At 36.3% G+C, this 27,615-nt stretch overlaps 1 protein-coding gene and 1 pseudogene across 1 annotated transcript; one reads left to right on the forward strand and one right to left on the reverse strand.

The window, feature by feature from the left end:
- Positions 1 to 16,938: 16,938 nt before the first annotated feature.
- LOC145813879 (LEAF RUST 10 DISEASE-RESISTANCE LOCUS RECEPTOR-LIKE PROTEIN KINASE-like 1.1) lies at positions 16,939 to 19,060 on the reverse strand. The gene is made up of 2 exons (XM_082910172.1): positions 18,886 to 19,060; positions 16,939 to 18,019 (listed from the first exon to the last, which is right to left on the reverse strand). The coding sequence occupies exons 1-2, from the start codon at positions 19,016 to 19,018 to the stop codon at positions 17,085 to 17,087; spliced, it is 1,068 nt and encodes a 355-aa protein (XP_082766298.1). The 5' UTR covers positions 19,019 to 19,060; the 3' UTR covers positions 16,939 to 17,084.
- Positions 19,061 to 21,104: 2,044 nt separating this feature from the next.
- On the forward strand, positions 21,105 to 27,354 carry LOC145813333 (PR5-like receptor kinase; annotated as a pseudogene).
- The last annotated feature ends 261 nt before the right edge of the window (positions 27,355 to 27,615 follow it).

Raw genomic sequence — 27,615 nt, forward strand, 5'->3', positions numbered from 1 at the left:
TATAAAAATATGCAATTCGATCATATAGTTATTGATATCCGATTAATATGATTTTTGGTAGGCTTGAAGTACTCAAAAAATCCTACAAAATGAACGTTTCAGATTATAAAAATAAACCCATAATGCATCTCAAAATAAGACACAACAGTCACTCCTGTGCCAAAGGCACAGCAGTGACCCCAAGTCCGATGATTGGTGGGTGGAAAGATGGTGGTGACCAAAAACGTGTGAAAAAGGGAGGGACTTTCAGAAACCAAAACCATTTTCACAAAAAAAAAAAAAAAAAGAAATTATAGTGATATCACATAGTGGTAATAGTAATTTAAGATTTTTAAAATTATTACATTAAATATTAAAATAAGATCTTATTTAATAAAAAAAATTTAAATTAAAACTCTCAACAATAAAAATTTATAATAAAAAAATTGTCAATAGGTGATAGTCTAATGGTTAAAGCAAATATGTTATTTTAAATTTTTTATTTATTTTTTATGAAATGATGTATAGAAAAATAAAAAGAGTAATATAACAATTTATAATAATTTTTTGACATTTTGACTAAAATATGTTATCCTCAAACGAGGCCTAAGTGACCGAACAATCTCAATTTACAATAAAAATTATAATATTATTAGGTTATTATAAAATAAAACTTTTTACTTAATTTTATTTATAATTTTTTTTACTAAGCGATAACAAAACGCGGAGTGGTAATCATCACTATGTTTGTTTCCAATTTTTTGAAAATACTTTTTAAAAAATTCTATTTTCTTGTTTTTTATGTTTTTTTTTACTGAATTTTTTAATATTTTAAGAATTTGTTTTTAATTTTTAGACATATTTTCGTGAAAAAATCTTTAAAAAATTTACTAAATACCAAAAATACAAAAAAAAAATTAAAAATTTAGTATATTTTTTGTATTTTTGTGTATTATTAATTTTTTAAAGTATTTTTTTTTATAAATATTCTAATTTTTAGATACATCTAAATAAGATACATCTAAAAAAATAATAAAATTTTAAAAATATTTATTAAAAACAAAAAACAATAAAAAATAAAAAACGCAATTTTCAAAAACTGAATTTAGAAAGTTGAGACACACGCAAGTATTACACGTAATCTACACAAAACGGGTTTAGGCTTGTCTTTAGAGGGGTGTTTGGGAATAAGGTTTTTTTTAATTTTTTAGATTAAAAGATAAAATAAATTAAAGTAATTAATAAGACAAAATATCGTATCAAACTCATAATTATTTTATTTTTTCTCTTCCAAATATCCTATCTAGCTATAAAAAAATTCAACTCTCTTTTCAAACACTATTATTTTAACCAGACTAAAATAATTAAGTTCCCAACGGCCATAGTCTTTCTAAAGGATCGGAGGACCAACCAATTGTTTTTTTTATATTTATTTTTATTTTTTTAAGTTCTTTTAATTATTTGTAACAAAATAATTATAAATATATAGCCACATCAGATTTATTTTATATTATATTTTTAAAATTATATTTACTATTTATTTATTACAAAATCATATTACTAAAATTATCAAACTTATTTATTTTATTTTTATAAATTTCAATACAAGCATGTTAAAATTGACAAATAATAAAAATAGACTATATAGCATATCCCAAGAAAAAATTAAAGCGTTTTATAAACTAATGCAACCATGGCCTAATTGAGTATTGGAACTATTAAAACTTAGCAATTGGTATCGATAATATAATATATAATCTCTCACTTTTATTTGAATAAAAAAAAAAATGTCTCTTTTATTAATACAATTGTATTGAAGATTATAAAGAAAATGCACACTGTATAGAAAATGTTGAAGAATGACTAGCAAGCATTATAGCTAATGGATATTGTACGAGTAAGAAATAATCTTCTCGTATAATTCTGTTGATCAAGTCTGCACTCCCCCAAACATTGTCGCTTTACTCCCTGAAAACACAAACGTGAGCTAGCCTGCGGGTGTGTGCCGGATACCTCTCTGATGCCTAAGTCAGCAAAATAAACAAATAGACAAAAGGTCTGTGTATTCGAGAATCAAAGTTGTGTTACCTCTCCATAGGTGATGTTGTGAGCCTTTATAGGTTCCGTGTGGCACAATCCTAGTAGGACTCTTATTTCTCCATGTAGAGTCTTCTTAGGAATTACTCTCCTAAAAGATAATGCTTATCTTTCAACACCCCTTCACTGCTTAAACCAAGTGAGATGGTCCTAGCTCGGTGGTATGTCCAAACGACCGAGCTAGTATTGCCATGGCACAATGACAATGTAACCAAGCTAACAATACTCATGTTACATTTATCCCGGCGCTTTATGTGTAACATGTACCTCGGCTTCGCCTGTAGACCGTGCTAACCATAGCGTACTTGGACCAAGCTACTCAACAGCAAGGTCCTGAGTAAAAGCCAAAAATACCTCGGCTCAAGATGGTTTGACCGAGCTAACTATCACCACGCCGACCGTGGTGATCGAGCTAACCACCAAGCTCTTTCAGACCGGGCTATCTGCAAGGCTCCTCTAGACCGGACTAGTTACAAGGCCCTTTTACTGTGGCTCACAAAATGGCCCATTACCCAGTTCGGCCCAATTTACATATAAATTACCCTCTCAATTGCCCCTTAATTCTATCTGCGCAGCATGATAGGGATTACCTGTTACTAGCTGAGCTAAAAAAGCTTTAGCCTTCCACCCGAGCTAAATTCACACCGTGCTACTAATCTGTCCGGTCAAAACGTCTCTTCACTCTCTAACTGAATCGATTTCCATTCCAAGGACACGTGGCAGACTCTGATTAGCCCAATGCAGCTGTCACGCCGTCTTCGTACTTCGCGTTTTTTGAACAGTCCCGCCTTTTTGTCCTTCCCTCTACACAAAACAAACCCTTCGTTTTGAATCATACACTTCACTATTCATTTCCTTCTTTCTCTCTCTCTCTGAGCCTCCATCTCTCCCCAACCTTGTATTTGCAGAGCTCGTGTTTGTTGCTGTTACTACCTCCATCTCCAGTGCCTTCACCTTGAACTGGTAAGTGGTTCGAATCTTCTTTATTTCTGTTGATTTTGCACCTCTTTTGCAACACAAAGTATGTTTTATTTGTATATTTTTCAAAGCACATTCCACTTTTGCTTCCATATTTCTGGGAAAAACCACGCAATAGAACCACTTGATTTTTCGAATAATCTGAAAAATACTATATTTGATCCAAAATCACACATCAACCGAACTAGGATACTGTTCGTATTAGATGCAAGCCTAGCCACACCCAACAACCGCACTAAAACTTCACGCCATACTTGCAGTTTTCATAGGTTAGGGACCTTTTGTTTCTTTTAACTGAGCTATCGAACCGTATTAGGTTTGCGCAATACCACGCTAGAAAGCTTCAACCACCGACCGAGCTAAAACTTAGGGCTAAACCAGCTCCCTTAGTTCAAACCGAACTAAGAATGCTGCCCCAAAGGCTTAACCGGGCTAAAGCCCCTTGCTTAAACCGACCTAAGACTGGATAGCATCCCACGTAGCTGAGCTAGGACTTCATTTATCTTGCCTATGTTTCTTGTAGCACGGTCCCACGATCTGTGCTTAACACCTTTCTTTTTCACTTTGCAGACTTAGGTCGGCCAGGCACTCCTTTGAACGCTTCAGCCGAGATACTCCATATCATCTCAACACCAAGCTAACACTTGTCGATAATTTATATATAATTAATGGGAAAGTATAGGTTCTTAGTAAACTCACCAGGTGCCATGGCCGAGTTCCGAAGGGACTACCACATTCCTAATGACGTCCATCTTACCTTAGCCGATCTAGACATCACACCCCGGGGAAACCTTTCACCCTCTTTTCTATTGTAGAAACCGGCTTAAGATTTCCCATACAACACCTTCTTTGTGAATTCCTCAGACAAACAAACTTTTGTCCTACCCAACTTTCCACTAATTCTTACCGTATAATAAACGGCATTGCTGAGCTAAACCACCAGGCTGGCCTTAATCTCGGTCTAGCTGAGCTCTTCCACCAATACTCCATAGGATTGGCTGAAGATGGCTGGGTTTACTATTTAAGAATAAGACGCCGTCGTGAAAAGATAATAAAAAATACCCCGGATAAAGATGTGAATGATGATGATTTCTTCTGAATATCTGGGAACTTTGAGGACCAACAAGCCTAGATCCCGGGCGACCGAATTAATTGGAATAAAGAAGTCGCCGGTATAACTACCTCGGTCCAATTTCATTTTCTTTCTCTAACTTCGGCACTTACTTTTAACCGCACTAACTGTTGTCTCCTTTTATGTAGATTTGAACTTTCTCAAGTCCCAGTACAGCTACCCCAACCTAAACACACTTCGCGCCGCACTCCGATATCGAACAGGAGTTGGGCCGAGCTACTGAATTTTGAACCGACTTACTGATATAGTAGCCGTAGGAAGACCAGGGTAACCGATTTCCTCTTACAGCCATCCCCAGAACCTGATCATTCCCTTCCACAAATCAACTTGATCCCACTGACTGCGGAGCAAGAGATGGCCAAGAAAAGAGCAGTAAGGGCCTTTCTAACCGAAACAAACCAGGGCGAGGTACCACTAGCCAGCCAAACTCAAGAGACCGTGGTGGCCTTACCAACCGCACAGCCTTCTTCATCTCGGCCAAACAAGTGCGCCCGGACTTTCACGATCGAGCCGCGCCTCCTTGATAAAGAAGACACCGTGCTTTCACAATCCACATCGCCTAGCCCACAATCGGAGTGTTCTGAACGAGCTAACTCTTCTAAGTGGGTGCCTAGGGTTACCTACAAGAACCGCTGTCACTGACTCTGACTTAGTGGTCGCGAAAAAAGACCATATGCTGGCCTTTAATCTGGCCAAGAGCATCTGCCTTCTAGCCAATATGGATCACCGCGATCATCTTACCGAGCTGAAGGCCATTCGCTCAACTTCCAAATCAATGGTGTTGGTAAGTTCTCCTTTTCCTTCTCTAAATTTCAACATCTTTTCGCTCGGTTTATCTCAAAATCGTTTCTCTCCTTTTGTAGGCCCTGTAAAAGAACCACGTTGCTCACAAGCGCGTGTTGGAGCTTCGAAAGACCACAAAGGAGGCCATGGCAGAGGCCAATGCTAAAACGGCCGAGCTAAAAGAATCCCAGCAGAAAGATGGCTGAGCTACATGCCGAAGTAGCGTGGCTCACCGGCCTGGTTAATTCAGCTGAAGCAGATAAGAAAAAGGCTGTGGCCGTGGTGAAAGACAAATATCTGCGTGAGCTGGCCAAGCTTGAAGGCAAGAAGAATGCAGAGATAGTCGGGCTAGAGAAAAAGGTTGAGGACGCAGAAGACCGCGGTTACAAGGAGGGGGAGGCCACTTACATCCAGCAATGTGAAGCTGCAAAAGATCTTTTCTTCAAGTGTGGATAGACGGCGGCTGTGGCGCAGCTCGGTCATAGCCCAGAGACCGAGGTCTTCAACCCTCCTCCGTATTTCATTCCAAGCTCTATGGCGGAGTACGCTGCCGCCATTCAGCAAAAATTTCTGGAAGAAGAGGACGAAGATGCTGTTCCAGAAGACAACACCCAGCCTGATCACCAGTCTATCTCCCCAACTCCAGTGGTCTCCATCCCACCTTTGCTTGCTGTGTCTGACGCGGTGCCTCTAACCGAGCTGAACCAAGAGGTGCTTGCAACAACCGAGCTACCTCTAGGTGAAGACCGAGTTGTTTTGGACACCGACCTACACGACCTTTTCTCCTGATTATGTACTTTTCTTTCTTTCAGGTGCTAACTTTAGAAGTTTTTGTAACCGGGCTATGGCCCCATCTCTTGTACTTTGGCTTTGCATTATCAATGAAATCATCTTTTGTTTTCCTCAACTATCTGTTCGGTTTACTTCTATGCTTGTATTTACCTTCCAAATATAATCTGAATGAAGTAAATTCTCTGGCCGAGATATTTATCTCGGTCTTAACTTTGTAATCTAATTGGCCATACCTGACAACCTCTTCAGCCTAGATCCTTATCTCGGTTGAAGAACAATAAATGTTTGTTTTTCCAGCCAACCTTTTCAACCTAGATTCTTATCTCGATTGAAGAACAATAAGTGTTGGTTTTTCCAGCCAACCTCTTCAACTTAGATCCTTATCTCGGTTGAAGAACAATAAGTGTTGGTTTTTCCAGCCAACCTCTTCAACTTAGATCCTTATCTCGGTTAAAGAAAGCTCAAAGTTGATTTTTCCTGCCAACCTAGAGTAAAGTGTTTGGTTATTCTGACCAAACGTCCTGCAGCCTGGATCCTTATCCTGGGCTTAGGAGAAGTGTTGGTTTTTCTAGCCAACCTCTAAGTTGGTTATTCCTGCCAACCTAGAGTAAAGTGTTTGGTTATTCCTGCCAAACGTCCTATAGCCTGGATCCTTATCCTGGGCTTAGGAGGGGTGTTGGTTATTCCAGCCAACCTCTAAGTTGGTTGTTCTTGCCAACCTAGAGTAAAGTGTTTGGTTTTTCTGGCCAAACGTCCTACAGCCTGGATCCTTATCCTGGGCTTAGGAGAAGTGTTTGTTGGTTTTTTCAGCCAACCTCTTCAGCCCAGATCCTAATCCTAGCCGAAGAGAGTGCAAAGTTGGTTATTCCGGCCAATTCTACTTTTGTTGCCCCTAGCTCACTAAAACAACTTTTACAGAATAAAACAATTATGCGGAAAAAAAAAACTATTGTTTTATTGAGGAAAAGAAAAATGACAAGCATGTCTAAAGAGAAAGCTAAAAATAAAATAGTTTGAGATTGACAGTGTTCCATGGTCTGGGAATGGCTTTGCTGTCCATGTCTTCCAAGTGGTATGCCCATTTTCCTGCTTACCCAACCACTTTGTAAGGTCCTTCCCAATTGGGCCCTAACTTGCCGTCTCTCGGTGCCAGGGTGTTTCCCATTACTTTTCGTAGTACCCAATCTCCAACCTTGAATTGCCTTGGATGTACTGTCTTGTTATATTTTCTGGACAGCTCTTGCTGGTATGAGGCAATGTGAACCAGTGCTTTTTCTCTTCTTTCTTCTGTAAGATCGAGCTCCAATGCTATGGCTTCTCCATTTAAGTCTGGATCAAAATTTTCGCTTCTTATTGTGGGGAGGCCAACTTCTAGTGGGATTACTGCTTCCATGCCATAGGCTAAAGAGAATGGTGTTTCTCCGGTTGATCGTCGAGGTGTGGTACGGTAAGCCCATAAAACATGTGGAAGCTCATCCGCCCACTTTCCTTTTGCTTTCTCTAGCCTTTTTTTCAATCCATCCAAGATGACTTTGTTGGATGCTTCTGCCTGGCCATTTGCTTGGGGGTATGCCGGTATAGAATTGTAGAATTCTATCTTGTACTCCTTACAAAAGCCTCTAAAAATTTTTCTGTCGAACTGAGTCCCGTTGTCTGATATTAGCGTCTTGGATATGCCGAACCGAGTGATTATATTCTGCCAGATGAACTTCTTCACATCTTTCTCCTTTATTGATGCTAGTGCTTCTGCTTCCACCCACTTTGTGAAGTAGTCTGTTGCTGCAAGGAAGAACTTTCTATTGCCGGGTGCTGTTGGAAGTGGTCCTACTATGTCCAAGCCCCACATTGCGATGGGCCATGGGCTAGTTAATGGTAGAAGTTCTCTGGCTGGTTGATGTATTTGGTGTGCGAACTTCTGACATTTCTCGCACTTCTTCACATACTTCTCTGAATCTTCTTGCATGTAGGGCCACCAATATCCTTATGAAATTGCTCTGTAGGCTAAGGATCTTCCTCCTTGCTGGCTGCCGCATACGCCTTCGTGAATCTCGAACGGGAATGCTTCGACCTTGCTGGGATGGACACACTTCAAGTAAGGTCCTGTGAAGGATTTCTTGTACAAGGCCATTGATGGGGAGAGCCGAAATCGTTGTGACTTTGTTCTAATCTTGTTGGCCTCCTTATTCTCTTCGGGAAAAATGCCGTCTTTTAGGAACACTATAATGGGATCCATCCATAAAGGGCCTAGTTCGGCACAACAGACCTCTTCTACTTCAGGTTCTTTAATGCTTGGTCTTGGTAAGTAGTCAATCAGTAACGGATGTGGGATGGATGTATCTGCCATTGAAGCAAAGCCTGCTAACTCGTCTGCTCTGATGTTTTCTTCTCGGCCAATCTGCTCTATCCGTACTACTTCAAATTCCATTATCTCTTTCCTGACCAACTCTTGGTACTTAGTCATCCTTTCATCCTTTGCTTCGTAGTCTCCTGAAATTTGGTTTACCACTAGCTGTGAGTCACTGTAAACCATTAGCTCGGTAGCCTTCATATAGAGTGCTGACTTTAGTCTTGCCAGAAGTGCTTCATACTGCGCTTCGTTGTTTGATGCTAGGAAACCAAGGTTGACTGCCTGTTCCACTACTAGGCCATCTGGTGAGATGATGACTATGCCGAGTCCTACACCGTGCCTATTGGACGCTCCATCCACAAAGAGCTTTCACATCTCTCCAACAAATAGTTTCCAGCAAGTAGAGGGATCGGATGATGCCTTGTGGTCACGAGTGGTGCTGGCATTTTCTTCTAAGTCCATGCTTACTGTTTGCCTCTCACTATCTGATTGTGCCAGGTTTTTGTTTGTTGATGGGTCTTTGCTTGGTGCAGTATGGTTTGTTTCTCCCTTCCTTTGTTTACTCTGGTCTGTCCTGGGATGTGGCTGTGTATCCTGTATTAGGGGTTGCGCTATTCCGGCGCCACTTTGCCCTCTTTCATTCGAACCCTCCATCGAGAGGGCAAATGTTGTAATAAGTGTGCGTGTGTGTGTGAATGTCTTCCAACCCCATTTCTTTCTCCTTTTTATTTGTCCACTTTCGATAGTTAGATTAGGGATCATTTTCAATTAGCATACCTTATGCTTGCATGCGTGCATCATTCATTTGTTTTGCATGCACCGGGCTCGGCACATCATTCAAACTACATCGTATTTTCAATACCTATTTGAATACGTGTTCAAAACATGTTATCAAATCGAATCATATGTCATGATTAGATAGCCAAGCCTACTCAGTTGCATTTTTTCATGTGTTGCATTAGGCATTGTTAACATAGCTAGGATCATGCATTGATTTCTAACTAGTTTTCTGTTTTGGCTCGGAGTACACTGTAAGTATTTACGCTTTAGCATATTGCATGAGTGTGAGTGTTGCCATGTTAGCATGCTTGCCATGTTAGCATGCTTGCCATGAGGCTATTTGCTTAAGTGATTAATTGCATGAATGCCTATGGATGGAGGCTTTATTGCTTGAATTAAGACAATTCATTAAATATGAATTTTAAGCCCACTTTGCGGAGTGGCATATCATATTGTTTCTAAGCCCACTTGAGGGTGGCAAACCGCACTTTAGCCTACTTGTGAGTAGCACTTTCAAACCATTTTTCAAAACAAACATTGAATTGTTTTGTTCCAATTCTCATGATTGAGTCTATACTTGTATGCTGTGCGCATCACATAGTAAGTTAGATTAATAACCGGAATAAGAACGCATGTGTTCATGAAATCAACATATCATGCTTAGTAGAGGTCGATCCTTTGATCGGGTGAGCGGGGGTGCTTATTTCATGACCTTCCCCTCTCGTATCCAAGTTCCCGAGCCGAGGCAACTTTGGTGATGATGGACACGTGGCCTTTAGCACGAGTCAGGGTTTCCTAAATTTCTCAAAAATAAAATATTTAGGTGGCGACTTTATAATCTGGCAAAGCAGTCCAGTTTTGGCATTATTTGATTCAAAATCGATTTTCCAAAATGATTTGCCAGATTTGACTCTTTGGTGTTTATTAGTCTCGCATTCCACTTTGTGAGATTAGATTCAGAACTGTGACAGGAGTCTGAATTGTAGTAGCTAGAACCCAATTCGCACCCTCTCCGAAAGTGGGGCGCGCGGAGCGAGTTCGGGTGATCTACAGCAGCGCCGCGAAATAAAAATGCAAAATGCATTTGAAGTTGCTTGTCTTCTTGAGCGGCCATTTATGCACTCGAGCGGAGAATGTTTGGTTTCAAAAGTTTGACCTGTCTGCAAAAGTACTGGATTAGTGTATTTGACGCTCAAGTGGGGCTTTCCATGCTCGAGCAGACCATGTTCTATCAGTTCGTGAATCTGATATTTCATATCACTTTTTTAGTCATCTCTCTCTCTAAAACTCTCCAGAATTCTAGATCGAGAGCTTCTCTCTCTAAAAGTCATCTTCTCTCTTTGATTTCTCCAAATCCATTGGGATTTAGACCTAAGTTCTTCACCAAAGTTAGTTATCATCTCGAGGGCTTCGTTGTGTGCGGTGAAGATTGAGTTTTGACACCGTTGATTTTGGGGGTTTCATCTCATTTCTTCTTCAAAACTTGAGGTAGGGATTTTCTTAGAGTTATATATATGTTTTTCCAAGATCTATATGATTTTTGAAATCATCTTTCAATAGCTTTGAAACTTGATTGTTGATTCAAGAAGTTGAATGATTTTGAAAGTGGGTTTGTCTCTTGTTCTTTTAAAATAATCTTATAGATTTTGATTTTCGTTGATTGCAGAAAAGATGATTTTGGAAAGTTTTCTTTCAAAATATTTGAGTTGTATAGTTTTGGTGAGAAAACCTAGAATTTGGAAAAAAAAAATTAAGAGACTGAAAATCCATGAATGATATTGTTATATATATTTTGTGTGTCAAAATGAATGGATCTTTGGGAAATTTTTTATTTATATCTATATAAATTATGAATTTCAGGCAATATGAGAATTATTATTCATTTTGGAAATTATTGTTCAAAACGTTGAAATAGTCTTAAAATGACTAATTGTTGAGGATACTTGAGAAGAGGGAATTGTGTTATTCCTTGGATGATGAATTGGAATAAAATTATTTATATTCATCTTGTGTTATTGGCATATCAATTCATTTGATTACATTAAACTTTGAAAGTTGATTTGAAAACTTGCATTGAGAAAAGAATGTTGAGAAACAAGTTTTCATGGAATGGTTTTGGGGTAAATATGTTGGTAAGTCTTGATAGGTGGTGTAGATGATATTGAATAAGTTGGCCTGAGAGTCCGGGGTGAAAGACTAAAAACCCTCGCGGATAGGTGTTGAGCCTCCCAGTTAATACCGGTAAAAATGACAAATTGGTAGCACTTGTATAGTCTACTTGCAGACACCAACCTAGGGATTACCAGAGTCGTATTTACCACCCTTGAAATAAATTGTTAAGTTTTGAATGATTGAAATTGCATGATATCATTGAGCATGATGGTTTTCAAAACATGAAAATGTGATTTATCTTCAAAAAGGACATAGCATGGCACGTGCATTTCATCTCTTGAGACTTGTATAAAATGTATATACTTTGTTAAGAATTTTCTACTGGGCTTTATGCTCACCCTACGGGATTTTTGTGCAGGAAAAGATGTGGTGATCCCACCCAACTAGGGGTGTGAAAATATGTGTGTTAGGAGTACAATGCTCTCATTTTGTTGTGACTCTGTGTGTAAGCCAAGGGCTGTGTTTGTGTGGGATGTTATTTTGTAAGGATATTACAATTCTAAATTAGGTGCTTTAGGATAATTAGTATGGTGGTAATTTGAGTATTTCCATGAGAATTTATGCTTGACCCATTGAGAGTGATTGATGTTAACTTTTACAGTTACTTTCATGTATGAGTTAGAAATTGTGAAGATGGAAGGTATATGAGAGTGTTTTGGGTTAAATTTGGTGTGTATTGTGATGGCGTGGTTTATGTAATGGAAATGGAGATTATTTTGTATCCCTTGTCCTTTAGCTATAAGATTGTTTTGTATCTTTGGTGTAAGAGTTGTGAATCCCTTATATTGATCCTTCGTTTTGCTATAAGTTGTGAGAATTCGTGTTGTTGGTATGTTGGTCTAATATTACCATTGCGTTCAATTTGAGTGTATTTGACCTTAAGCAGTATGTGTTTTCTTAATTAAAATGTATTTAGTTTTGCCTAGTAGAGGATGATTCCTTATTTTAATTTTGTTTCATCGTGTTTTGTGGTGATATTACTTTAGAAGAAATTATTCGGCAGACCCTTCGTTGAGGAATAAATTGGTATGAAGTGCTTTCGTTACTTTGTTAGCCTTGGAAATTGTTATGGAATGACTATTGTTGACATAGAAAATTTCTTAGAGTGAATAAGAGGCTTTATAACTTGTGGTTGTATCTTTTAAAGTTTACGTGGAGGTGAGTTGGCTAGACACTTCATAGAAAATTTCAAAGTAACTAAAATTAGTATTTGTTGGTGTAACCTTTTGTCTTGAGTTGTGTAGGCTTTTTGTGGTGGGTTTAATATGGTACTTGGTGTTGTTATTTGTGACATGAGCAGTTATGAAGATTCAATTTTATTTTCTTTGTATCTTAGTAAGCTGTGGTGGATTACTTCTCAAGTTAAATTGTTTATTTTTCAAATGTGGAGCAAATTTCGTAGTGATTGGATTGAAGTACTGAAAGGATTATTTTAATTAGAATTTTGAATCAAAAGTGTAGAATTATTTCTTTTGGCAAGGGACGCACATGGAATTTCCTTGGAGAGATTTTATTGTAATTTGAGGTTAATCAATATATTAACAATTCAGGAATTTTGGAGTCGTTTTAGTGTTAATCTTTACATTTGTCTCATTGTGATTGGTTTCTAGGGTGAGAGATAAAATATTTTGTTAATTAGCCTCAATAGCCTCAAATATTTGGTTAATACTTGTCGATAAGTGAGTTGGTATAGTAAGAGTTGTTCAGTTTGGGTTTGATCTCGTGGGTTATCATAATATTAGTGTGATGTAAAATCGTGTTGTAACTTTGGAGTTAGTGTCATGGCTTAGGTTTTAAAGAATGAGAGTGGCTTTAAGTTAACTTTTTTTGAGAGTACCTTAGTATTGTTAGAATGTGTATCTAGTCTTGATGAATTCTATGTGGACTCGAAGTGCATTGTGTGAGCGTTTGAGTAAATTCTATGTTGGAGTGAAAATGTGCGGGTGGATGTAGACAAGTTTGCATAAACTGTTAGTCAGTTCGTCGAGTGAAAGAAATAGAGTGGATAGGTAAAAATAATACAAAAATTGCTTGGTTGGGCAATGAAAGTTGTGGCTAAGAATTTTCGAGTAGTGTGTTTGGCATGATTGCATTATGTTTCATAAGAGTTGGTGGTTAGTGCTTTTGAAGAGTTATTATTTCGTTTTGTTAAGGTCTCAGAGTAGTGATAGTTATTTTGGCCTTGGGATGCATTGTGCATTAGGCGATGGAGATAGTTCGTTGAAGTTGGGTTATCACCAATAAAGTATGGTGTCTTGGTATTTTGGAGAGTCGTTTTGCCAAAATTTTGTTATGCTTAAGGGATTAGATCATATTTTGTTGATGCGGGTTATCGATGTGGATAGAAGAATCACTTAATGGTTTATACTAGTAAGGGTTTTATAATCAATTGTTGTGCAAATGTCATGATTTGGTTTGTTACCGGTGTGACTTGTTGAGGCTCATGTAGTAGTCAAAGAAATTTTGTTGATGCATTAGTAAGTACTTGAGTGAGTTTATGGGTGACTGTAGAATGTATTACATTACTTGAGTTTAATTTCGATGACGAAATTTCTTTAAGGAGGATAGATTGTAATGATCCAATTTTTTTTTTAAAAAAAAAAAAATAGCCAGCGCATAATTTAATTGAGCAAATTTTCGAATTTTATTGTTGTGTAAATTCTGTGTGAAAACAGTTCGGTTTTGTATTTTTTAAAAATAGTTCCCGATATCAGAAAATTATGAAAGTTTTATATGTTGTTCCTATATGAGTCTACCACGTTGGATAAAAATTTCAGAATTTAATGGTGAGTATTTATTTTATGAAAATTCACAAACTGATTGGTGTTCAGTTTAATTTATAGCAGAATTTAAAATTGACTTTTGGGTGTTTAGACCATTATTTGAGATAAATTTGTTGGGTCTATTTTGGTATATAATTGGACCATATTTGACTTATGGGTGTGACCCATGACTTAGATTTAATTTCAATTGAGTTTGTTTAATGACTCACGTTTAATTGCATGGTCCTTTTAAAATGTAATTGGTAATAATCACCTTGGGAGTTGTTATTATTTATTATATAATATTATAATAAATATTTAATAGTTGATTTTATGGTGTGTACCATTAAACGAAATATATTTTGTGATGAGAAAATATTATATCTTTTTATCATTAATGATGTTAAAATATACTTTCAATTGATATATATATATATATACACATATGTAGATTCATAGATATTTTAACATAATAAATAAAAGTATAATAATGATGAGAGAGCCCACGTGGGGCTACCCCCATTCCCCCTTCCTTTTAATTGTTTCCTCTTTGCTCTTGGCAGAGAACATATATATATCTCTCTCTACTCCTTCATTTCTCTCATCTTTCTCTAAACACCACCACAAACCCTTAATTCTTTTCTTGATCTAGCAAGATCCATTGAGCTTTTTACCCTAGTTCTTGAGGCCAAAATGAAGAGATTGGCGAGAGCAACATTTTGACCCGTGGAGATCGAAATTCGAAAAAATCAAAAATTTAAATTTTTGCTTGTTTCCTCTTCTAGCTTGAGGTAGGGATTTTTCCTACATTTCTTTATGCACTTTTACTTGATTATAGGGAGCTTAGAGTTGTATATAATTAAATCACAAATTTTTGAAAAATTTGTGATTTAATTGCTTAAAAGAGACATTTTGAGAAAAATAAAAAGTTGATGCCCAAATTGCGAAAATGTAAACTTGGAATATGTTTGTAAGGTTATGAAAGAGTTATATTTTAAATTTAAACAAAAATGGACTTCGATTCGATTGGTTTTGAAATTTTTACCGGTTTGTAGCCAAAAGAGCATTTTTTAAGAAAACAAAGGAATTACATTTAACTTTTGGGGCTTTCGATCAAAATAGGATGTCATAGTTGAATAATGCCTAGAGAATGAGTTTGGAAAGAAAATGATGTTTTCTTGGGCATTAACGGTATTATTTTGCTTAATGTATCTGTTGGAATAAAACCACGGTTAGAAATGGGCCTTGAGAGGTTACCAGATGTGGTTGTGATATGAAAACTAGTGTAGTTGTTCATATTTGATGAGATGTGGAATAGATTGTACTTATCAGAATTTTTAGAATTTAATTGTTTAAATATCTGTTTAGAAATATCTATTTTGGACTATCGGTGGAGGATAGCCATGATAGTTGTAGAAATGCATGAGACTTGGGTAAATTGAACCACATTCCTCATTTGTTGCATTGGACATTGCATTATATTCATTTCATTGGAAATGTATCTTCTTTTGAGAAATGTTTGGAAATGTATCTGTTTGCGAAAAGATGAATACTTGGTGAATCTGGGTAAGGGGTGTAGAACCGCGCGGTTAGGTGTCAAGCCTTTTAGTTTACTGGTAAAAATGGCAGTGGTAGTGTATTAGGGCCTGCTTGCAGACACTCACCTAGAGATTTACAGAGGCTGTATTCATGTAACATATCTGGTTTAAAATGGAAATGATTTTATATATGTTGTTGCATCTTAGCATTGCATGCTTTATTAAAAAAAAGAGATAAATTGTTTTATCATGAGCATGGCATGAGCATACTCCTCTTTAGTCTTGTCATGGTCCATATGTTGTGTAGTATGTCTCTACGAAGCTGTGGCTCACTCTATAAGGGAAACCATTTCAGGTACAGGTGCTATGCCTCCGCCAAGGCATTAACTTGGGAGGACTCAGAGCTGAGGCTTCATTTTTGTTTTATTGTTATTTGTTGAATGTATATCCAGGGATATATTTGCATTGAGTTGAAACTACATTTTGTGTAACTAAGAATGTTCTTTGATAAATTTGTAAGCCTGTAAGGCACTTATTATCTGTTTGGCTTCCATTTTATACTTGTTGTAAAATGTATGCTTGGGATTGGAACTGTGGCATTGAGATGTGAATAGCATGTATATGGCATTTGAGATTTAATGGAAATGGATGTATGGAATAGTTAGCTATATATATATATATATATGTTTGCCTATCAGGTGGGTTTTGTTGCATAAATAGATATACCTTGCCCAATTTTCGGGACGTTACACAAAATTAGTCTAATCTCATCATCCCATAGTCTATAGAAATTAGACTAATATCTCTGCCACATTGATATGATTCTCCCCTTTCTATGCATAACATAGTGAGCCCAAAATAGGATATATTTCTCTTTTTTTGTTTCTCTTTTTTTTTCCCCCAAAAAATGATTGATTGATAATTGTATCTTAGATATTCAATAGCAATTGGATCTTGGATCTTACTCCTTTAACAAGAAAAAGCACCTATGACATGATCGGCTACAATGACATTAGCATTAGCACTGTAAGTGTGGCGTCGAAAAATCTAGGAAAAAGATAATAATAACGATAATAAAGCATTAACTTCATATGCAACCTCTTTAGTAGTAGATTTTTTTCATCTGGTTCCTATGATGAAATTTATTCATGATCACATTTCCCATATCTCCGGCTCATTATCACAAGAAATCATTGGATGTACTTGGAATGTCATGTGACCTTAATTTGTATTGTGGAATTCCTACAACACGTGCACGTGTTGATCTAAGAACATCCATAAATTCTTCGATTATATTATGACATTATCATTGGTAGACCATGAAAATGAAAGTAAAATCATGACATTATCACATATATGGTCTAGTTTTTGTTTTAACATTTTTCCCAATAATTTTTTGATTTTCCCTTCTGCTTTGTGAAAAAACTCTCCATCGACACAAATTTATCAACATGACAATTTAAGACTAGGAAATTGGTCATGGTTCATTGCCTAGTTTTAAGAACAAATAATAACAATGAAACAATGAATAGAACCCAAAAAAAGAAATAAAAATAAAAATAAAAAAATTCAATCGACTTATACAATGAATGATTTTATCACTATATACAAAGGCAGTAATATAATTCAGAGTAACTTTCATATTCATGATGGAAATATGATGGCATTATCACCCAAAATTTACTATAAAATGGATCTTGACTGCATTAAAATGACACATTAACTTAGCTACTACTAGCATTAGATGTGGTACTTCCCCTACTAATCCAATTTTGCCTCAAAGAATTAGGCAAAAGCGTCGGTGGATCACTCTTCAACAACACAACATCATCTGCTGGTATATCCATCTCGTCCGCAACCTTCTTATCATAACCCACACTATTGATTTCCTTCAAAACCTCCAACACTTCTTTCATTGATGGCCTCATATCGCTCTCATTCTGCAAACACTGAAATGCCAGCTCAGCAACCACCTTGATCATCTCCGTCACCTTATAATCCAAGTTAAACCCAAGACACAGGTCAACAAGCTCATGAAGTTCTTGATTTTGAATCTTATTAATCGCCATATTAGACAAATTAATTTCGTAGCGATGCCTTGTAATGTCCACAACTGGCTTAGACGATATAAGCTCGATCAAAACAACCCCAAAGCTATAAACGTCACTCTTACCAGTATGTTGGCAGCATTCATGGTACTCAGGGTCCACATAACCCAAAGTACCTTGTAGGGCTGTGGACACATGGGTCACATCAGTTGGGAAAAGACGAGAAAGTCCAAAATCAGCAGCTTTAACGCAAAAGCTGTTGTCGAGCAAGATGTTGTTAGTTTTGACATCACGGTGAATGACGTCAGATGCATGGAGGTAAGCTAATGCGCTGGCGGTTTCGAATGCAATGCTCATTCTTGTAGTCCAAGAGAGGGAACCGGGTTTTGTGCGGTCGACGTGGAGGTGATCAACAACAGTGCCATTGGGGAGGTATTCATAGATGAGAAGGAGCTCGCAGTAGTGGCGGGAGGTGTAACCATAGAGGGAGACGAGGTTTGGACGGAGGAGGCGGGTTGGGATCTTTATTTCGTTCATGAATTGTTCCACTCTCTTGAAATTGTGTTCGTATAATCGCTTCACTACAACTACACGCCTGTCTCGAAGTTTGCCTGGTTAAGATTATAAGCAAAAAGTGGTTGATCTCAATCAAATAGTGCATGTAAGTATGCTTTTCATTGCAATAAACCACGGGAAAGAAAGGGAAATTCTATAATATACAACTTAAGAAACAAAATGTGTCATATGCTCCCAGTTATGAGTTTTTGTAATTTTTTATTATGATTCATTGAAATATTAGTTAACGATACAGCTTGTTTGAAATTGAAGCAAATTGACTCAATTTAGAACTTTGAGTACAACTTTTACCAAATTGAAACTTAGACAACCCAAGTGACATAATGCATAATTTAGGGATTATAAAAATATTTTATCCTACAAAATATGTCAATAAAAAAAGGTAGCTTGTGAGGACAGGACGGTCCAATGTAGACTCGTGGGCTCTCTAAGGGCCTCAATTCTATGATTTATTGATAGTTTGTCTGTGTAGATTACCCACACAAGTGCACACATGCGTGCATATACACCAACAAAAAAAATATTGATCTGATAATTTTGACCATAAGATTTCATCACATTAGTTTTAAAAAATGGGAATGATAAATGTGATTTTGAAAATTATTTATCTATTTTTTAAAAATAAATGTGATAAAATTGTGTAGGAAAAAAAAACATCTAAAAATCTCCTTTTTTTTTTCTTTTAATGGATGATTACATATGATGACCTCAAAAAATCTACAGATTAAATTATCAAAGTGAGACTTATGGTAATCCCACAAGCCTAATTGGACAGTCCAACTCTTTTGAGGACTAAAAATAAGCATTATTCTTTAATATATATATATATAGAATATGATACTGCCAACACTATTCATTAAAAAATGTTGAGTTTGTAAGATAGTTTTGAGTTGATAAATACCTTGGTATATGGTGCCAAATCCTCCATCTCCAACTTTTTTCTTGGAATCAAAATTGTTGGTGGCTTTTTGGAGTTCATTATAGCTGAAAGTTTGGACTCCATAGTAGCTTGCTTTCTTTTCAATATCATTCATTGAAGATGTATGAGAAGTGTATCGAGATATCCAAGACGACGTCACATTTTTTGTTTCTGCGATGATAGATGATGCAAACAATAGCCACCACCACAATAACTCCCATTGCCCCAAGCCCTGCATTGGAAAAAGAAAAAAGAAAAAAGAAAAAAAAAAGCCAAGTGAGAATATGCTCTATAACAAGAAGTTTAGACAATTATTGGCACAAAAATCAATCATAAAATCAAACAAAATCTATTCAAGTGAATATAATTTTGAACAAATTACATTTGTGGTAGTACTTGCAATTTATTTATTTATTTATTTTTGTTAATTTGGTTATTGTAGTTCTAATTATATCGGTATTACTCTCGAATTTTTTACGTTGTGTTAGTTTAGTCTCCCTTTAGAAATTAGACAGATTAATGGGTAAAATAGTCCATTCACCCTCTTCAAAGTGATTGAGGAGTTATTGTCAAATTTGACTCGGATCATTCACTTTTGTTGGTCCATTCCCTTTTGAATGGATCACTTCACCTTTAATTTTTGTCTAATTTTTTAATAGATGTTATTAATTTGTCTAATTAACAAAATGTCAAAAATTAAAGATAAAATTGATATAATTGAAACTACATTGACCAAATTAGTAAAGAGACAAATTGAAAGAATCATGTGTATAATTTTGTGTTACAATTTTTTTACATGTAAATCCCACTACTATTTTTTCTAGAATTTTGTTCATTTTTATATATATTTTATATTTGATTATGTGATCAATTTCTAGAAAAACAATACAAGGAACTTAATGGGAGGGGCATATTTACCTATGCCAAGCGTTGTTCCCCACTTCATTTTATGCCCTGTATATGATCACGAAACATGATAAACCATTAGCACAAATATTATCACAATGCAAACTCTAATAGTGGAATATATGAGAATTCTGATGTAATCTCTACCCTAATTTTCATTTTAATGGTCTACCTGTAAAAATTTAATTATATATATAAAAGAAAGAAAGAAAGAGCGAATGGGACTAGGATTATGTATACAAGTTCTTGTCTCTAGGACTAAAATTTGCACCAAGAAATAAAGAAATAATTGAAAAATGTTGGATAGACAACACGACTCTACAACCACTCTAAAAACAGACATGCGGACCATGGATCGATTGGAATGCCATAAAAAACATAAGTGAATTATTTTTTAAATAGCAATTGATTTTAGAAGAGATAATGAAACACAGTCCAACCAGAAGAATGATAAAAAGGACTAAGTTTTACTATGCTTGTCGTCGGAGCAAAAACAGGTAAATTTGTTATTAATAGAACCACGGTTCCCTCCACTTCTCTTGTAATCACTACAATAATCTTCACTCCATTGCAAAAAAAACCCTCTTCTCAAAACATCAATGAAATTCATTTCCAACAATGCCTTGATATCTCCACTCTCCATAGGCGCATTCACCCAAGATTATGTTTTTGTAATTGATAATTTCGTTTGACAAAATTCCTTTCAGTTGTAATTTTATTTGCTCTTTCATTTCAGTAAAGACGTAAGTGTTTAGATGCGAATCCAACCCGAATTGTGCCTATGCAGAGAAATTTGTAATTTTGATCCTTTCATGTTTGCCACTTCGCTAACTATCTACAGAGATTGAGCTGGCAGGTCCAGGGCAACACCCATGCAGCCAAAGTTGTTTGACCACTCAAGCAGTCATTTGTGTGCTCTAGTGGTGAATAACATCATCTAGTATTTTTGCATAGCAAACTGAACTTCTGAGAGAATCCTTTATGCGTTCAAGTGGTGGAGTCTTGGTTCGAGTGATGGGCATGCGTTTTAGTGAGTTCACTTGAGCGATGAAGTGGTCGTTCAAGCAGTCTTCGTGATCTTGTTTTCTATATAGTGTGTTGTTCATTGTTTTTAAGGTTTAAGTCGTCCAAATTCTGTGAGAGCAAAGCTACCAAGATTTTTTATATTGGAGGGTATTTTTATGAGTGTTTCCTTGATAATTTTAGTGTGATCAATGGATCTATGAACTTCATATTAACATCATCAAGGGGTTTGTTTGTTTTCTTTTATTCACAAAAGATAGAGTTGTTCTTTAATGGATTCCGGAGAACTTGAACCTGAAACTTTGGTGAATTCCGGAGTGGCTCATCGTCATAGATTTGACATCGGTGTTGTGGATTCAACATTGGGCAAGACAATTACAAGGTGAAGACAGTAGTGGAAGAGGCACATTGGGGTCAATTCAATTCGGGTATAGATTTGCTAGTTAATTGAGAGTACACTTACATAATTTATTTTTTGTCTTCTTAGTGGCTTATTCTGTGATTTTGGCTCGTGATTTTTTATCACAATTGGAGGCGTTCCAATTATGACTTTTTTCATGTTAAATCGTTGTGTCAATTTGTCATTGATTATTTGATTGGGATTGTTATTCGCTATTGAAAATTGAAACATAATTACGAATTAATATCTCGGGAATTTTAGATTTTTCAAATTCCAAAAACAATTAAGAAAGGAAAAAATGTGTTATTAAATGAATTTTACTCAAGCTTATAAAATGTTCTAATATCGGAGACTAGGCTACAGTTATTCATTTATTGGTGTGTTGTTATCTTGTTGTAGGTGGAAAGAAACTATTAAACGTGAACACTGCCACAGGTATCCTACTAAAATTTTGTTTTCTTCGTTCAAAAAACTTTAATCATTTTTTCTTCTTTGTTCAAGGTTTGATTAGTTTCATTATAACTAGTACATAGTTTATGATTCATATTTGTTTGTAGTAATTTTCTTTGAACAATTGAGTTAGTTTTGAATTTTATCAACATAATTCTTGCATTACTTAACAATTTTTTTTGGTTGGTCAAAGATTATAATGCAGTAGTCATTTCAATGGTTGTTGGAGCAGTAATTTTAGTCAATTGTGCATCTCTGATTTTATGGTTTAGAAAGAAAACCTCTACATACAAATCGATATTCTTTTGGAGGAAATCAACAATGGCAGATGATAATGTGGAAGCTTTCTTGAAAATTAATGGATCTCTGGTGCCAAAAAGATATAGTTACTCAAGCATAAAAAAGGTAAAAAATTCTTTCCAAGATAAACTCGGGAAAGGTGGCTATGGTGATGTGTACAAAGGCGAGCTTCTTGATAGACGTCTGGTGCCTGCCAGGTTTCTAAATGAAACAAAAAACAGTAATTGAGAAGAGTTCATAAATAAGGTCGCAAACATTAGTAGGACTTCTCATGTCAACATTGTCAGCCTTGTAGGATATAGTTTCTAGGGTCACAAAAGAGCTCTTATCTACGAGTACATGTCAAATGGATCTCTTGAGAAGTTCATACACAACAACAAATCATAGGAAACAAATGACCACTTGGTATGGAAAATAATGCACAAAAGTGCAGTAGGGGTTACTCAGGGATTAGAATATTTGCATCATGGATGTACAACAAGTGTAGCAACCCCGACCCATGATTACCGTTAATCCATGCTTAAGTATGCCTAACAAGTAATTACGAAGAAATTCTGAGTTAATTACATGTGCATTGCATTATTTGTGTTTATATCTATTTAACGTAGGAAGATCTGTTCATGTTTTTGTTTCGGTTTGCGAATTGAAGACCTTATCGGCATTCGATTCAGAAATTGACTTGATTTACTTGTTAATTAGTATGACCCCACTAGTTCATTTTTGCACCCTCATTTCCTCACCTTCAAGCTCCAAAACGTATGAGACAGAGAGAATGAGAGAAATTGGGATCAAAGCTAGAGAAAATGGAGATTGCTAGAAATTATTGAAGAACTGAAGAGGTTTTAGAAGTTTGAGCCTCTATACTTGTGACTTTAAGGTTTAAGGTAAGAAATTAAGCCTTTGGTCTTGCTTTTGAGTTGATGAGTTTATGAATATAAGAGGTTTAAGTGTTTAACTTGAGAATTGAGCTTAAGAGTTAGAAAATAAGGATTTTGCATTAAATCATGCATGCATGCATATATCATAGCATTTTGAGTTTGAATTTCAAACAAATTCCCCATGCATGTGTCTATCTTGACCTTGTTTTGAGAATTCATCACATTTCTTACCATTTGACCTTAATTAATCATGTTTTGGAAGGTTTTGGGCCTTAATTTGTACAATGGGCATATATGTCATGTTCATATCATATTCATATCAAGTCAAATACGTCATGTTCATATCATATTCTTAAAGTTTGAGCTCGAATTTGTACAATGTGCCAACTTTTGGGCCTTAATTTTGCGAAATGGTTTTTCATTCTTCATGTTTTTCAAGTTCACATGTGATTCCTCAAGTTTTTGGCCCAACAAACCATAATTTGCAGCTTTGGAATCGAATTTGAAGCTTGGAAGCAATTCTGGAAATTCCAAAATTTTGCTCCTACACTCGAGCGACCACTCTGAGTGCATGCATTTCCACTCGAGCGACCAGAAGTTCGCTCGAGTGTGAAATGCATGCTCCCAAAAGTTTTTATGTTTTGCAGCACGCTCGAGCGACAAAAGTTACGCTCGAGCGAGGGCATGTCTCTCACGCTCGAGCTAGCGTCGAGTGAAAAAATCAAGCAACCAACACTTTTGCAAAAGTTTACAGACCGCTCAAGCGACAAATCTTGCGCTCAAGCGACCACCCACATTTTGCATGTCCGCTCGAGTGTAGGAAGTTACGCTCGAGCGAGGACCCTGTTTTCAGCAATTTTTGTTAAGTGTTTTCAAATCCATTTTTGCATCCTCTTTCCGTCGTAAGCATTCCTAGGCCAAGTTTAAGACGCCATAATGAGGATAAAGAAGTAGAAACACAGCAAGACAAGAAAGAACTAAGTTAATGATTCCAGGTGTGTAATTCAGTGCGTATTCGTTCTATATCTATGTAGGTCACACGCCACGAGATAGCTAAATTGCTTACTCTGTCCGTTTACTCGGAGCCATCTGTTATCTGTGAGTAAAAACTTAGTAAAGCTATGCTCAAGTTAAATTATTTTCTGTATATTGAATAAGATCTATTCTATGAAATGCCATGTTTTATACTATGAATAATTGTCCAACTCTGAGAAATGTTTGTGGTATTATGCTATGATTCAAGTATGCTATCTGTACCCGGACCAGCGGTTCCTTATGGAACTAGCAAGTTATCTATAACCGGTTAGAGGTTCCTTTATGGAACTGACAAGTTATCCGTTTCAAGTCCAGAGGTTCCTTTATGGAAATTACAAGTTATCCGTACCTGGCTGGAGGTACCTCCATAGAACTGACAAGTATGATCTATGACGTTCTGTAAATGATCTATTAGCGCTGACGGATGAACTATGTATGATCAAGCATGAATTCTGAATTCTGTATATGAATTAAATAAAAATACGAATATGAATCTATTCTATGTATGTAAGGCCTCTAAAACCAATACAGTAAATACAACTCAAACATATATTAAAAACAGCATGAATCAAAGTAAATAGTCATTTCATTACATGAAGTAAATAATACAAAATGGTTTAGCATAATTAAATGCCCTATTGGCTTACATCTTTCCAAGCCTTAACTTCGTTACATAAAAGGAGACTAGCTTTTACACATTTAGCCCTAGGCTTTATAAAAATATACAATTCAAATTAAAAAAGCTCTTGCCCCCAAAATATCCCTTCAACCTATTGTCTTGGTGGAGGCACCAACAGCTGAAAATGTTATTCCCAAATAGGGTGAGCCACAGCCTAGTAGAAATCATCTAGCACAAAATATGAAACTTAGCAAAGATATAAGTACACTATGCATACACAACGTCAGTGATAGAGACATCTACAGTTATATAATCATAAGGTACCAATTTAATTTCATTTCATTACATGAACCAGTTTCATCATCTCTTTAACAATCCAAATGAGACTTCAACTCATTAGTCCTATCATCACATCAACAATGTACGAACATTTCAAACTTTTCTTTCACAGAAATTTTGTCCGTGGGCAGCCGTCAAACGGAACCCATGAAAACATAGGCTGTACAAGCACTACAAGTCATTTTACAGATATTTCATCCGCGGGCTAGGCACCCATGTATAATTTCGGGACTTTCACCCAGGACACTCTGGCCAACTTAATTATAATGGAGTCCAACCCCTTTCTCCCCTCAAACAATCATTCATACATATGCAATGTATTTAAACACAACATCAAACAATGGAGCACATTCCCTTTCCACTCTCACATCATCATACATGTACAATGTATACAAGCATAGTCATGACCAATATCAAACAACAAGAGATTAGTTTCAATTCACTTAATCCTCATACAATTTCTACAACACTCATAGTTATCCTCCACCGATAGGCCAACACAGTTATTTCTAAATAGATATTCAATCTCATGACAGATAATTTATTCAAATTTCCAAAGAATGAGTTAATACATAACTTATTCCACCATTCATATCAATACTCTCTTAATTTCACATTTTCAATGGCAATTTCAATTATCTCTATAAAATAATCATGATAGTCATTTTAAGGCAAAACTTCCCATTTTCCAATTATCAACCCAAATATCATTTCCAACCATTGTGACCCAACACCATTTCATTTTCAAAACCCACAATCATGTATTTCATGTTTAACAACAATCCCTCTTTCCAAATAACCCAAACCCTAGGTTTGCTTACAACACCCTCAAATCACATCATTGTTACACAAGAATACACATAACTAAGCTAAATATCATATGAATGTGTAGAAAAGATCCCTACCTCAAAGGAAGAAGATGAGCCAAACAAGAGAAAAACTCCAAGAACGTCAAAACTCACTTCTATTCGAATCAAAACGTAGATCTTGACGAGCTCTACTTTTTTCTCAAAGGCACTAGGGTGAAAAAATCAATGGATCTAGATGAAATCTAAGAGAGAAGTTTAATTCTAGAGAGAGAGGCTCAAGAACAAGCTTTTTGGAAAGTTTTAGAGAGATATATGAAAAAGTGACTCAAAATTTCATATTCTCATACCGTTATACGCGCAGTCTGATCGAGCATGGAAAGCCCCGCTCGAGTGTCAGACACAAAGTTCCGCTCGAGCGTGAAAGTTGGCGCTCAAGCGTAGAATACACACTTCCAGAAGTTTTGCAAACGAAGGTCCCCTCTCGAACGTGGGACTGGATGCTCGAGCACCTAATGCACTTTCCCAATATTTTAGAACTGCAAACGAAATGCTGAGAGTTGACAAATCCCGCTCGAGTGCAAGAATGACCGCTCGAGCGGAGGAGCAAAATTTGTGAAGCTCGCTCGAGCGCAAGAATTCCCACTTGAGCGGAAGAGCCAAAATTTGGGCAATACAAATTTAGAAAAACAAGCAACCAACCTATTCCAAATGCACAACTACAACCTAATAACCAAAATAAAAGAGAAGACAAGGGAAAGAGATAAGAGTAACTATTCAAAACCATACCAACCCGAGTCCGGAATACAACTAGTAATGGATTAAAACCGGGATCGTTATAACGTACAAGCTTAGTCATGGGACATCATTCATTATCCCTTTACTCTATTATTATTCATTGGGCTCCCGCTCACTATTTATATTATATATGTAGGTGATCAAACACGTGACCAGGCTTAGAGTTGAGGACCTAGCGTCTCAGTTTTTGTCAAACAACCTTTGTGCCTCTTGAGGAGGTTCCGGATTAAGTCAAGTCTAGTGGCTGTGTCATTATGAATGTATAAGACTTTGTTCCTTTTGCTCCATGAACAAGTTTTTCTATTTTTATGTACATGAAGTGACGTGTTAATATTGTATCTTTTGATGTCACTCGTATGTTTATAAAAGTTTAAGATTATCTGTCCCATGTATGTCTTCACAGCTCGATGGACTATGTATATTTTATTTATTTGCTTCCGCAGCCCCTAATTACACATTACTATGTTAAGAGGCCTTTGGTAATCCAAGGATTACTAGCCTGTTACGACGCTAAACCTATAGGGGCAGGTTTGGGTCATGACAACAAGCATTTTCCATTTTGACATAAAACCCCATAACATTCTTCTAAACGAAGACTTTTGTCCAAAGATTTCTGATTTCGTGCTTGCTAAATTATGTCCCAAGAAAGTGAGCATTGTATCCATGTTGCATGCTCGAGGAACTATTGGATATATAGCACTTGAAGTCTTCTCTAGGCATTTTGGAAGAGTCTCACACAAGGATGATGTGTATGACTATGGAATGCTAGTCCTAGAGATGGTTCGGGGAAGGGAAAACATTGGACAATCAATTGAGGACACTAGCGACTTATATTTCCTACATTTGATCTACAAAAAGCTAGGATGTGATGGAGACATAAGACTTCATGGGATTTAATCTAAAGGGGATGAGAAAGTTGCACGAAATATGATATTAGTTAATCTATGTTGCATATAAAGCTAATCCATCAGAGATAACAAGGTGATTGAGATGCTTGAAGGCAATCTATGTAGGAAAATATTTTTGGAAAAATCAATTTGATGCAAAAAAATAATAAAATAAAACACAAGAAATTTCTTACAGAAATTCTGTAAATTTAATACAGATTGTGACCAAGGCCAGTGTTTGAACACTATATCTTCAAGAAAAAATTTCGCT

Source organism: Camellia sinensis, chromosome 15, assembly GCF_055761805.1.
Source record: "Camellia sinensis isolate YWXY chromosome 15, ASM5576180v1, whole genome shotgun sequence".
Lineage (NCBI taxonomy): Eukaryota > Viridiplantae > Streptophyta > Magnoliopsida > Ericales > Theaceae > Camellia > Camellia sinensis.